Here is a 15,113-nt window from a genome sequence, read left to right on the forward strand (position 1 = left end):
GTATTGGTGGAAAAGTCTACCTACTGAATCATTACAAATTACTATTACTTACATTCATGATTTTTGTACTCTTAGTCCAACCACCCCTTTATTTGGAACACAAAGAGGATCTTCCGAGCTGCGGTGGAGACTAGAGCATTTTTTAGAACAGCAGATATAAAAAAAAAGTTTGAAAACAAGTGTACATGTAAAACACAGGTGACCTATTTGTTACCAGGTCTCACACTTGTTGCACCTGTGCAGCTTTCCATCGATCACTTCCATTTCTTTTCATTTATATTAACACTGTTTATGTCCTTATTAGAAAACAAAACAGGGGATAATTGTTAGGTCTTCTAACAGGAGGAAGCAGTAATACGGACAGTCTCTCAGGTGGGTAAAACAGACTGATTCCCACACTCCAAACCCTTGTATAATACTAGATGAATTCACAGAAGATCAGAAAATTAAAAAAGAGGTGGACTCTCATAAAAAACAAAAAGTTAAAAAAAAATTGAAGCATGGTGTATTCAACCTGGAGAGCTACTTTGGATCAATGTAGTGTTTGCAAATATGTTTGTGGAGCATTGCCACTTTTCGAATCACCAAAAGTGAAAGATGCGGCTGAAAAACTCTAAAATTGCCTTTGCACTAATTTTGTAAGAAATAAAAACTTTCGAGGAAGTTCTGGGACACTGAGTAACGTACTTCAAAATATAAGAAAGGACAAAAATAAGCAAGAAAAAGATTTGGATGCCTCTTTTTATGGGTGAGGTGAGATAAGGTTTACCTATAACCTGAAAGACTCTGAGTTCCAAACTGAACCTGCAAGCTTCTAGAAAGCAAGGTTATCAAAGGTCCTCTCAGTATCTAGAGGGGGATTTGGAAAATGAGAGGAAAATTCCAAGACATATATGAAAGTTAGAAACAACTTTAAGCAAAATAAATTCTGAGTGAATCCTGAAATTTGACCTCAGTCAGTGAAAAAAGGAGAAGGTGTAAATCATTATAGTAGATGTGATGATCCTGATTAGAAAACACTTTTAATCTCAATTTCAGTAGGCGCCAGTCACTGCCAGAGAAGATCTACTAAACTCCATAACTTTGCCTGATCTGTCAACCCAGTAAATGAAGAATGGCACTTCATCCTAAGTTCCAGGAAGGTCTAATGAGCCAGAAAGGGCTTCTAGTGTACCCACAATCAAATTTCTACAACATATCTGCAATGCTGTGGAGGAGCCAAGTTCATTCTGTAATGTCGTAAATCATTACCATGATGTTTTCAGAGTACACCACTCATCCTTTTTCCTGCACATGAGAAAAGCAAAAGCTTTTAGCAGCAATAAAAGTAAATTCAATTTTAGAATATCGAAGTCAAGTGATCTGTCTTTTGCCCACATGAATCTTGGCCCTAAAATTGACCCAGAACTTTTCAACAGTTCAAATCAGTTGAAGGCTATAGATCGGCGTAAGGGTCTTTAATAGTCTACTCCATCAACAGACCAGAAGAGAGAGAAACTCCCACACCTCTACTGGAGCAGACTGCTTACCAATTGTCAGCAGTGCATTCTAAGATTAGTTTTTTGGGCCAGCATTTGCAAACTAAATAAAGAATCCCATTTGAAGATTTCTGATAGTTCTGCATTTTGCCATTGAATGTGTCTTGTCTAGTACCGCCATGGGTAAAGCACAAACCATGAGAAGACAAAAAGAGAAAAATTGTAATGCTGGTCTTTTGCCTCTTAACCACACTGCATGAGCTGGTGATGGGATAAAAAACGGAATGTTCTTATATGAAGAATGACTAAGTTTGAGTAAAAATCAAAAGAGAGTGGGATCTGTGTCCTGGACAGGACGGGAGGAATCAATCGGGCATGGGAACACCATTCAACAAAGGACGGCAGCCTTTTCTTCCTCTCATACCTATGGGGCCCGTTTGTAACAATGAGAAGAGAACAGTGTTCTCATCATACTGGGAGTAAAAGTCGACCTGGACCTTTTAAAAAAAACTCAGGGAACAGTGTTTCACCTGACCTATCGAAAACTAAGGAATCCTCTAAAAAGAATCTTTCTAGTGGGCCTGACGAAAGACGCCGGCACTTTATGGGCGCTGGAGGGCTGAAACATGAAGACCTTGACCTCACCTAGTGATATGATGGATACATAACTCATCCATGATACACATTCACTTCTCTTTTAACCCTATCCTTGTCTAGTCTTTATTAAAATAACAATGCTAGACAAGAGATAATTTTATATTGCTCACTCTGCTGTGGATCCCCACAAAAATCTCTTCGAGCAAGAGAGATCACCTCCTGGTTGGAGGAAAAATACCTGAAGATTACACTATCAACTACTAGTAAATTAGTGGCAAAGCTTATACCACTGACTGAAAATAGTTGTTGAGGGTCCCACAGATTTTTTCCTAAGGGATTTCCCAGGACACAGATCCCACTCTCTTTTGATTTTTACTCATATTTGTTTGGGAGCCGAGTGGGACCTCTCCACTTATACCTTCTTCTCCCCCTCATGATATTTACTGAATCACTAAATTTGTCATCAATGATATAAGGGGCTATAGTCGGATAATTTTGCACCTTACTTAAAGTTTGGCAGAAGGGATACTCTATCAAAAGGTGGAGGATAGCCGGTCTGTCGTATTACAAGTGCCATATACTATAGTGCATGATGGGACATCCGTCACGTTTGTGACAGAGTATCCCATCCGTAAAAGTCTGATTAAGTCCCTTTGATTTTGTCACAGCTTAGCCTTCACATTTCAAAGGTACTCCTGTATCAGGGCACACTTCATCTGTCTAATCTTTCTTGGTGTGTTGTGAGCTCTGATTCCTTCAGCCCAAGGCATATCACTGTACATCAGTGCATGGTAGAGATGAATCGTATTGAAACAATCTTCCTCATCCAAGTTATCGAAGCCCACCTCAAGGGTCAGTGTCCTGTAACATGGAACCAAAGGCTCATGTGGGCTTCTTTGGCAAAGTTAGGTGCACAGCCTTCTGCGAAGGCTGTGGGGCGTAGAGTTCTGAATACTGTTGGCCTCTTGGAATCCAGAAATCTACGGTGCAGCCAACCAGCACCTGTTTGGTGGGTCTCAGAGCTTGGTTTGCCAAACAAACTCATTCAATGGACTGCCAGAGATTTTCTGAATGTTGCAAAGGCTCACGTCTTTCAACTATAGTAGTTAGTGCTGTTCCAGGGGTCAATGAGGCAATGTAACCTTTAATGAAGTTCAAATCCCCAGAGAGGTGTTTTCCCAAAGGCTGTAGTATGCCCTACAGTAGACAAAAGTGGCACTCCTTCCTAAACACGCAAATGCTTGACACGCAGACCTGCTTGGGAGGCCGTGGGAAAACATATGGAAGAAGACAGAGACATCATTGAGGCAGGTTCTAGTAGTTCGATTGCTACATCCCTCAAAGAAAAATGTTGAGGCTCTATAAAGGCTCGCCACTCTGAGCCTGGGTTACTATCACCCAAATAAGGAAGTTAAGTAATAGCCACAATGTTGCCCCCCCCCCGCAACACAAATAAAGCCATACTCCGCACACTCTTAGTGAAGAAACATGGTACCTGAAGAAACATGGTACCTACATCATCAGTGATCAGCCTTGATGAGTCATTGTGGCGACTGAGACCAATGTTGGGCTCCTTAATTCTCCAGCGGGTCACACAAGGATAGTCCAGGCCAAAGCAACACCTGGATTTATATGCTTTTCTGGAGGCACTAGGCCCCATATTTAACTCTTTGTAAGAAGGCCACTCTAATTTTACTTTTATCCAAGCACATAGACCTAGTGCCAAAGGCTTGAAACCATTACATTCAGTTCCCAGCAACGGTTGTCAATCATAAGTTTGACAATGTCTACAGGTCAGCAGGGTGCTGCCATTTTTCAGTAGAAGACCCAATGGTGAACTCTGGCTCTGAAAATACGACCTGCTAATCTCCGAAAGGAATGATCTTAGTGTTAAGTCACAAGGGCATGTCGGGGAGTCCCTGTTGTAGGGGTGATCCAGTACCATTACCTTATCCCTGAAGAAACAATTGCTTGCATGTGCTATCAGTGTACTACCTCAATATTGAGTTTTTAACACCAACCTGCAATAATCTAATACAGAATATTGAAAATAAAGATGTATAACTCTTAACGTGGTACAGTAACAGTTAATAACAGATTAGCACTCAGGAATAGTAAATCTATACCTACATATAGAAATTTACCTTGACAATACAGTAGTTTTTGGTATTATATATTTGCTATTGTTGAAGGCCGAAATTTGGTACCTCAATGTTGTGATATACAAGCAGAGCCACCCTATGACTGCAGGAGTCCTACCTTATTAGTAATCTTAAGATTGCGAAAGGATGTACAGTGCTTAATTTTACAAACAGAGCAGTGTTGCTACATAACGCTTTCTCTTTTGGCAGGGACAAAACCAATAGAATTAAAGCATTTGAACTTCACCCATTAAATATTCATCATACACAATTATTTCGACCCTTAAAAAACATTACTATGATTGCCTTCATTCGATAAACTTTTTTTTTGTAAAAGTAACCCGACTGCACATTGCCATTTTTCCTTAGCACACTTCTTTTGGTACAGCAAGAGAAGAGTGGAAGGTTTCCCATATCAGGGACAATATTTACAGTTCTGTGCCACCAGTTTCTTCTCATACTCAGACACCACACTAGACTTTGCTGAATCCTTTTCTTGTATTTTGTCTATCAATAACTTAGAAATACTGTTTATTATACATTTATATCATACTCGGTTCACATAGGGCACTGCAGAAAAATTTGCTCCCAGGGGAATACCTCTGTAGCACATTTTCGACTTGAAATTCACAAAGGTTTTCATCAACATAGAAGGAAATCTGTGCAAGTAGATTTTCTTAAACATTCCAAGGTGCTGGCATGTGTACATTCCTGTTATGTGCAATTGTGCATACAGCTTTTTGTTTTTTCTTAATGGGGTAAAACGCTTTTTTTTTCCTGTGGAGAAGCCCCTTTACGTACGTCCCCATTAAATATGGGGTAATTCCCTCCCATTTCCCATCCTGGAAACCCAAATACCACACACTCTGACAGGAGCAAGGTTACAAGGTTTTTAAGGATGGGAAATTTTATGCAAGAGGTACGTGCATATCCACAAACTCATACGTTTGTGGCTGTTCACCCACTTTTGCAAGTGGCCCGACTCAGGAACACTGTGCTCCTGAATTAAAAATTTGCAATTGCGGAAATTCCACCATAAAAGTGGCATTTGCATAGTGTCAAATGAATTTTGTCAGAGTAAAAAATCCACTAATCTGAATTTCATGCACCATGATTATCAATTTACAGTTGTAAAGGTTTGTTGTGCAGAGAAGTTGTAATTATTAGCAGAAAATGCTTTGAGAAACATACCTAGGTAGTTTATACACACATTTACCCATATACATTAAACATGCACACACAAATGTACATACAGTTTGTGGAAATTTAAGAATAGAGCAAAACCAGTGAAAATGTTCCGTAAAAATGTAAAAATGAAAAAAGTCCCCAAACATAGTAGCAAAACTAGACATGAAGTAAATACATTTTGCAACATTCTTGTCTTGTTTTCAGGATGAGTCTGAACCCCGCAACAGGGGTGCAACGGAGAGGTTGTTTCTGAACACTGGTGGCGCGCTGCTTGCTGGATAAAGCACGCACAGTCTGAATCAAAGGGCCTTGGCACTGGGGTTGTGTGGGGTGTGCAGCACTGACTTCTGAGGATGTCCACTGTATAAGTACACCTGCAGCAGGATGGCAATGTCCACAAAAACCTGCAGCAGCCCGCACACGGAGAACTGGAAAGGAGCTTGATTGAGGATGAAGTAAACAGTCTTGAAGGTGTCTCCACTCGTCCACATCAGTACCATTTTTACACTTGGGTAAAAAAATGAAGAAGAAAAAAACAGAAAGAAAAGCAACGTTAGTAAGTAAGAATTAAAATGCACCCATAACACACTACATAAACTCTTTATGGATGGTGTTATTATTTTTTATTTGTTCATCTTATTTCACTAAAGCATCATACTATAGCATACACTTTGACAGCTGTTTCACTTTTTCTTTCGCTCATACTTGCACAAGTACAGCAGTAAGCAGTAGCTCGGTCTTTAAAAGGGTGCATAGGTTCCCTGATCATGCTTTTAGATGTAAACACCCACAAAGCACAGCTGCCCCTTTGGCCAAGTTTGTGCTATTTATAAACAACAGACAAACACACAAGTCTCAACAAACAGTAAAGAATGTTAACGCTTAGGTGGCAACAAACACACAAACGTTCAACAGAACATATTAGAATACTTTGCATTTAACCAACACAGCACCAATGCTTAATTTGAGCCAGTGGTTTCTGGTGCTCAGCACCAGCACTTCATAACCAGCGCTTTTCATGAGCACCAGTTAAGGACACATTTATTTACAGGGAGATTAAGTGATTTGCCCAGAATCACAGGGTGTTGAGCCAACGATGAGACTGGAACTTAGTTCCCCAGCTCCGAAGTTGGAAGCTCTGGCCAGTATGCCACATCCTCTTCCCAATATCATGGTTAGTAGTTGTTTCTGTTTTAGGCAGTGCTAACAGGAGAAATGGGCTGGTGCAAGTTGCCTCCTGACGAGAGCCCCATCACTTATTTTTTTACAAATAAACCACTTCACAGCACAGATAAGCAGTGTAGTTGGCTGTGTCAATGCTCACAACAGCACTTCTCACCGGGACAAGCAACACATTTACATAGCACATTGGACTGTAATAACATAAATCCAACCTGGACCAGATACACAATTCAGTCAGTTTCAATGGAAATGGGGATATGAGACTTACTGCATATAAAATATAATAGTTGATTACTTAAACAATCAGTATGCAATATATTCCAGCTGCACTGGAGCACACAGTTACTCACGTTTAATGCACTCATTACTTTTTGGATTTTTTATACCTGCAATTTTAAATCTATAGGCGCTTTGAAGCTTTTTATAGATGTTGGTGCTGTGAAAAACTCAAAAGATACAGAGAAAGTTGTTTATTTACACTGATTCCCCTGTTCTACCCATACTTACTTCCAACCTGTGCCATATTTCTGTGGCTCTACCTATTTGTACACATGCCCCCATACCCTGCCTTCTCCAGCCACTTGCCACATCTTCATGGCCGCCCATTTTACTCTTCCTCTGCTCTCCATGTCCATACTGACCCGTCAGCATAGAGTAGAAGTGTAGTGTGTTTGGTATCAAAGGTGCTGACTGTACTTGGTCTGCTTATGGCATTCTCTCCCTTGGCTGAGGGACAGCTTCTTTCCACTGAAGGAAGGCTATAGCATTCCCTCGGCTGTATGATTTTGTGAAGAAGACATGAGAGGAAGGTTCTTAAGTGGTGTTCTTCCAAGAGGATAATGCCACCCTAGATGCCAATTCCGCCACAGAAGAACAGAAGACACATTTAAGGGATCTCTGAAAGGCTAAGTCCGTATTGAAACAGCCAATAACAAAACCCAATAGGATGGATTTGGTTTGAAGTCATTGATTCCTGGATTAACCAGCACTGAAGCACTAGGACCCTGGAGAAGGGACACTCAATCATCTATCTTAAGTGATTTCACCTAGATCAGATAAACCAAAGGTTGACGGCGAAGGTAAGTGTTTCTGATTGTACAGTGTTTTGTGTAGCTTCTCAATTTAATTGCTTTTTTATATGGTATTGGTGTATAAAGTTTCACTTTTCTCATTTTTAATGAAAACAAGTCTTATTTGTAGGTCTTGCTGCAGGTAGTTTTAGCGGTGCTGTTGAATACCTACTGTGAACAATACGGCACATAGATTGGGTGTTGAGTCAGACCTTCCTCTTGATAGGATTGTTTTTTCTCTATCTCACTGCCACATCCCTGATTTGATGGCTTTCCTCCTTATTCTTGTATTTCAAGGTACATTTCGGTCTTGCTGTGTTTTGAATGGCTACCATATATCCTTTTATTGATGGCGTCGGACCTGGCACTGCAGTGCATGTATATGGGATGCTTTTTCTCCCTCCCCGTTACTCAGAGCTACGCCTACTGCTGTATTGGTTAGCTGCCATTTTAAAACATTTGTAAACATTCCAAGATGGTGCCCTTTTGTGTGCATGCACACACACACAACAATCCTAGTGATGCGGATAAATTGTTGGCGTGAACTAGCAGGCGGTTTTTATCAAACCCCCCTCCTGTTTCCCTTGCAATACCAACAAGAGGATTAGGGCACCATAGAACTAGGTTGCCTAGTCCATCAGACAAGATTGGTGTGTAGAAGCTCCTCACCCCAAACATGAAGAGCCCATAGGAGTTGTGCGAGGATGGGACCCTATAAAGAAGCATGCCAATGATTAGCGAGTGATATCCCCTTGACACTTTTAATTGAGCAACTCTGGGTGAAAATAACTCCTCTCGCCCAGAATGAGTCACAAGGGAACCTTTTGGGACTTATGAACAACAGAGACAGACTCCATTTCTTCCTCTGCCCAGGGTATGTTTTGTTGAAATAGTGCCAGTAGAATATCCTAGGAAATGAATAACTGCAACGTATGTTTATTACTTAAACATTTACAAATTCTAACAAAATATAAAGCACTGCTTCCAGATATTGCCATATGTGTGACTTTCATTTCATTTTGTAGTATAATTTTCATTTTGCTTTGCTACAATGCGAGACAAAAAGTCCAATGAAAACTTGGATAATCGCTGCTTTAATTTGGGGCTACAGCTATTGGTAACTTTCTTTTGGTTTCCCACAGAGTGATCTAAATTCGACTCGCTATAAAATGGAACTACGAATACTAACTACATTTACATAGCGCCCAACAACCTCAAGACTCACGCCAAGACGTTTTCACACATATACAGAGATGCACAAAAAAATACCTGCTAACAGGGTAGCCATTGACTTCATGGCAACAGGGAAAGATTGAGAGGGAAGAAGACTAAAGGCAAGAGAGAATATATTCGACTGCAGATCACTCGTCTGTGCAGGTTCCCACCAAAAGCCATGTGCGATTTGATCAAAGTCACAAGTCTGCATCTCACCATGCCATGCAGCCACATTACTTTCCATAAAACTGTAAGGATGATATAAGTATACATTTGTGGAAATCAGGCAATATCAAGAAAATGTTTATCATGCCCGAGGAACATGCCAAGTTGCTGGAAGGAAGGCCTTCAACGAGGCATAGGTGGCAACCAAAATATTTACATGAAGTTGCATTCTAATGCTACCACTCCTGCCAGATGAAAAACACCCTCCAGCTAGTAAAGCACCACTCACGAAAACACAGGTATATATGATCATCAGTGGCAGTTAGACCAAGTGTGAAGGAAAGATCTTCAGAGGTGTCAATAAGAAGATGATATGACCCTACAAAGGCAAATATGGTTTGAGCGTATCGCACAGCGTGGAGGGCCCAAACTTAACAGAGACGAAGATAAACATGATTAAACTATTAATTATACAAGTAGAGAAGACATCTGCAAACAGCAGATGACAATAAAAAAAATTCAGGACGTGAAATTGGAAAATGTAGAATTCTAACTTTTTTATGAGATTTTACAAATGTATCTGGATGAGCTGCAACAGAGTATATTTATGAAGCCCACAGTGGACAAACTAGAATATCTTCCTGGGTTAGTATTCACTTTCAGTAAAAGATTTGACCAGGAAGCACAACTATGGCTCTCTGAAAGTTTATGATTCGAACAGCTGCCTGCCTTCCTTCATCTTTAGATGCTGAAAGCAATCGGGAATCTACGCGGGATATAGAATAGTTTTTTTAGTCTAATACTGCCGGTTAGGGATCAGAAGAAAGGACAGCTATGAAAATTCAGGATTAAGGGGCTACAGGTTGCCTGGTAGAAGCAAAGAAAATGGCACAGAAAGGGGCTGTTACCCGCCCATTTTTCCAGGAGATGCAAAACATAAAATCACCAAAACTCAACCTGAGCAAATCTGTTTTCCAAAGACTTAACAAAAGAAGAGATCGTTTTAAATATGGGTGCATCTATTTTCCCACTAGTTCATGCAATTATGCTATTCTGAATATTGGTTTGTAAGGATTTTCTAAAATTCTTAAATTCAGAAGAGCTCTGTAGGCTTCCCTGCCAGGACAATGCCATTATTAACAGATCTGAAAGTAACAGCCAAAAGGATTAAAGAAATTAGGGATGAACAATTTTTTATGACCATTTCGCAAGCAAATGACGAGTCCATATCAATTAGTTGTAGGGAGCTCAGATCACCAGACATTGAGTAGCTGATTAACCATGATCAGTGTATCTATTTATGATTGAGAGTAGGGCTAGAACTCCATCACCCATATGACTAAATCATGGGTTCTCCTCTACGCACTCAAGGCTGTCCTAATAGCAATTAATAATCCTGACGTAATAAGCAAGCCAATGGTCAACAACTTCGGCATGTTGCTTGCTAGAGGTAGACATCCGGTGGAGTATTACAGTTACAGCGCGGGGTTCCCTTCTGCTGCAGAGAGCGCCCCCATCAGGTGCATGCAGCACACACTGTGACAGAATGTCAGATTGCAATAAATAAATAAATAATATATGTATATATACAGTGCTTGAAATGGAAAAATAGAAGTGCAGACACTCTGTACCCGAGTACCTGCTTGGTTCTGAGAAGTGCTGGTACTCTCCAATTAAAAGTATTACGTCTCTCTTGAGAAGTGCGGGTACTGCCCTTCTCAAAATAAAGTGGGGAGAGAGAGAGAGAGAGAGAGAGAGAGAGAGAGAGAGAGAGAGAGAGAGAGAGAGAGAGAGAGAGAGAGAGAGTGTGTGTGTGTGTGTGTGTGTGTGTGTGTATGGTGTGTGTGTGTGCGTGTGTGCGTGTGTATATATATATATATATATATATATATATATATATATATATATATATATATATATATATATATATATATATATATATATATTTTTTTTTTTTTTACAATTTTCACAGAGAACGTACCTCTACTGGGAGAGGGCCACAGTGAAGGATGGAGTCGTGGTTTAATGCCACTGTTCGGTCTTTCACTGCTGGCGGGCCTGCCTGACTTTTGAGTCCTTTTCTGCAGGAGTGTGCATTGGAGGACCCTGGGACCTCTTAGCAGACCTGCCACCTCACACGTTGCCACCGTGTGTCACACCATTTCGGCTCCTTTCACAGGTCACACAGTGAGCAGACCAAATCACATGGTGGCAGGCAAGGCTAGCTGAAACCCGCTGCGTATAGTGGACTTCCAGCTTGTCTTTTGCGGCTGTAAGCACACAATGTCCATTAAGAGGTGCGAAAACAACCCAGGCCATCGGCGACAGCCTCAGTGACCCTTTGGTTTTTTGGGTCGGGGAGGGGGTGGTCTGCTTAGTGGAGGGCAGGGGGCTTCCTAGGTAGCTCTCGGCATGAGGCCCCTAACCTCCTCATACATTGAAAGTTGTTTACTGGTTGCCAGGTCTGTTTTTGTTCTATCCCAAACAGCACCTGTGAGGAGAAGGCCACCGTTTGAGAGCTTCTTCCAACACAGGGCATTTCACACACCGCCTGAGAGCCTCCTTGCCCTGCTCGTGTGTCAGTGACATGATGTGGGGCTAAAGCAACATAAAAACACAATGAAACCCTTTCATCTTCGGGCCACATGCACTATTGTCAGGTACCGCCTGCTTTCAGAAAGTACATGTAAAGGTGTTAAAATGTATATTAGAAAGTACATGTGTTCAAAATATTTTATTGAATTTTGTTCAAATACAACTAAAAAGATAGACAGCACATAAAATATTATGATTAAGCAATAATACCTAAATAACATTATATATCGTAAGCAAAATCATAGAAAAAATTATCTTAGGTAATGAGAAAATACATAATCAAAAAATACCAAAAGGGAGAATAGAGGGAGGGGAAGGGAAGGTACAAATATACCAATTGACGTAGAAAATGCAAACAGAGCTACTATATGCCATTATAAAACTGATTTGAATTAAAATTATTCATACAGCATTAAATGGATAAATATTCATCAACAGGTAACCAAAAAGATTGATAAGAAAAAGAATTATGAGTGATCCCCTTCATAGATAATTGAGCACCTCTTCTGGAAAGAATAACCCATGACCACCAAGCATGAACAGATAATACAGAGACATCTTTCCAACAAAAAGTAATGGATTTTAAAGCAGCTGAAATAAGAAAATCAAAAAGTTTACTCTCTAAATCATGTATGTTTTGTGGAAGAATGGCAGATTTACAGATTATTAACTGATAGGAAAGATCAAGTTGAAATTTAAAAATCTTCTTAATGATATCCCAGACTTCAGACCAAAATTTAAAAATCAAAGGACAATCAAAAAACATGTGTTGTAATGAGCCAGGGTGTGATTTACAATGCCAACAATCAGGAGAGGGGAGAAGTTTAGCTTGGAACAAACGTGATGGAGTCCATATACGATTATACAGGATATAAGAATTAGTTTGGTAGATTGAAACAGGCAACCACCCAGATATACTATTAAGCCAAATATCTTTCCATGTGTCCGTGGACAAGGAAAGTGAAAGTTCATTATTCCAAAACGTGGAAATCCTCTCTATATTGCTACCTAGAGTATCAGATATTTTTTTATATAAAATAGACACCCCATGAGATGATTTTGAAACTGTTTGAATATAAATTGCTAAGTCAACTGTAACAGTAGAGGGGATGGCAGTAGGAAAAGAGTCTAAAATTGAATTGCACAAATATTGATACTTAATAAGATCAGATTCAAATAAACCAAAACCTGTTTGCAACGTTTCAAAAGAAATAAACGTATTATTAGAATAGACATCTTTAAGATAAAAAATGCCAGCCTTAATCCATGAAAACCAGAAATTAACATTCCTATTCAATTTAATAACATTACTATACCATAAAAATAATTCAACAGTGTTATTCATGGGAACAAGAAAAATTAAGTCAAGATCATTAAATAACATTTTAGTGGATTTAATAATAACTGACTTTTGAATAAATGGGGCATTATTATGCATGGACACCAAAGAAGGTAAAGGAAATGGATTCGTAATTGATTTCTCAATACGAAGCCACGTAGGAGAATTATTTAAAAAGGAGCAATTAAACCATAATGAACTTTGTTTTAAGATAAAAGCTTTATGATAAAGAAAAAAGTCCGGGATACCAAATCCAGCATTACGCTTAGGAACTTTTAATTTTTTATACGCAATACGAGGAGGTTTGTTGTTCCATAAAAACTTTGACAAAAGTTTATCAACATCTTTATAAAACTTTAATGGAAATTGAGTAGGAACCATGGCAAGGGTATAGAATATTTTAGGAGCTATAGTCATTTTAAGAGAATCCATCCTACCCCACCATGAAAGATGTAATGCTGACCATTTAGACGTTTTGTCTTTAATATAGTTTAGGATGAAATCACAATTTAGATTGATTGTCGATTTTATGGAAGAGGAAAATAAAATTCCAAGATATTTTATCTTATTCTTTTGCCAAATAATTTCCTGCATGGGGAGCATATCAGGAGTGCAATAAACATTTAAGGGGAAAAATTCAGTTTTATTAGTATTTAAAGTGTATCCAGAAACTGCAGAATACCTTGTAATAATATCCATTAATGAGGGAAAAGAAGATATAGGGTCACTAACAAATAAGAGCACATCATCCGCATAGGCAAGGGTTTTAACAGTAACATCCTTAATAGTGATTCCTTTGATACGGTCACAATTTCTGATTAGGTTAAGAAAAGGTTCAATGCCAATTAAAAATAAGAGGGGAGAAAGAGGACAACCTTGTCTTGTACCTCTAAAAAGTGAAAATTGAGTTGAAATTTGGCCATTAATAAATAGACGAGCAGTAGGGGCAGAATATAAAGCTGAAATCATACGAATAAAGGTATCTCCAAAATTAAATGAGGACAACGTATGGAATAAAAACTGCCAATGAAGTTTATCGAATGCTTTTTCAGCATCTAAGGCTAAAATTCCAGATGGCATCGATAACGTGGGACTTTGTTCAATTATATGTAGCAAAGTTCTCGTGTTATTAGCAGAGTATCTATTCTTCATAAAACCAGATTGGTCAGGGTGTATAATAGAATCTAAAATGGGGCCCAATCTAGTAGCAAGAATTTTAGCATATAATTTACAGTCTTGGTTAATTAAAGATATGGGACGATAATTAGACACTCTGGTGGGATCTTTATCTGGTTTTGGAAGTACTATAATTAAAGCTTCTGTAAAAGAACCAGAAGTAGTTCCAGTGGATCCAAAAAACGTAAAAAGTTGATGCAAAAATGGTAAAAGGTGTAACTGAAATTCTTTGTAGAATTCCGCAGGGATCCCATCAGGACCCGGAGATTTGTTCTTTTTAAGAGATTTTATAGCTGATAGGATTTCATCTTTGGTAATAGGAGCATCAAGTCTAGTTTGATTAGATTGTGAAATCTTGGGTAATTTACATGATTTTAAAAAGGAGTCCAATAAGGAAACCTCCAGAAAATCTGGTTTATTATATAATGCCGAGTAGAAATTCATAAATTCATTAACAATTTCATTGTGAGATAGAGCAATATTACCATGAGGACCAAGAATTGAGTTGATTTGAGTTTTATCTTTTTTTATGCGCAAATAATTAGCTAATAGTTTACCGGATCTATTGGCATTAAAACTAAATCTAGCTTTAGCATTAGAAATTTGAATACCTGCCCTTTTACTGAGGATTGAGTTAAATTCATAGCGCAATTTTTGTAGTTTAAATTTATATTGAGGATTGTTGGATGTAATAAAAAGTCGTTCAAATTTCGCAATTTGTTTTTGTAGGTTTTTCACAGTAGCATGAAAGGTTTTATTTTCATGGGCCATAATAGATATGGTGACGCCCCTAATATAAGCTTTGAAAGCATCCCATCTATTTATCATAGAAGTAGACCCTTCAGGATTAAGTATAAAATATTCTTGAATAGCAGCTAAAAGCTTGGGCTTGTTATACTCATTCAAAATTACACCGGTGTTCATTCGCCATCTAGATTGTTTAGTAAAAGTTGACTCCAAGTTCAAA

At 38.9% G+C, this 15,113-nt stretch overlaps 1 protein-coding gene across 2 annotated transcripts in view; it reads right to left on the bottom strand.

The window, feature by feature from the left end:
- Nucleotides 1-1,746: 1,746 nt before the first annotated feature.
- Nucleotides 1,747-15,113, bottom strand: part of SLC66A2 (solute carrier family 66 member 2) — a 389,162-nt gene continuing 375,795 nt past the window's right edge. Inside the window, exon 5 of one of the 2 annotated variants that reach the window (XM_085605944.1) lies at nt 1,747-5,911. In XM_085605944.1, coding sequence (XP_085462070.1) covers nt 5,704-5,911 — 208 coding nt within the window. In that variant the 3' untranslated portion in view covers nt 1,747-5,703. The remainder of the gene's footprint in view (nt 5,912-15,113) is intronic. The other variant, XM_085605943.1, reaches the window with a different exon arrangement.

Source organism: Triturus cristatus, chromosome 5_1 (genome assembly GCF_964204655.1).
Source record: "Triturus cristatus chromosome 5_1, aTriCri1.1, whole genome shotgun sequence".
Taxonomy (NCBI): Eukaryota; Metazoa; Chordata; class Amphibia; order Caudata; family Salamandridae; genus Triturus; species Triturus cristatus.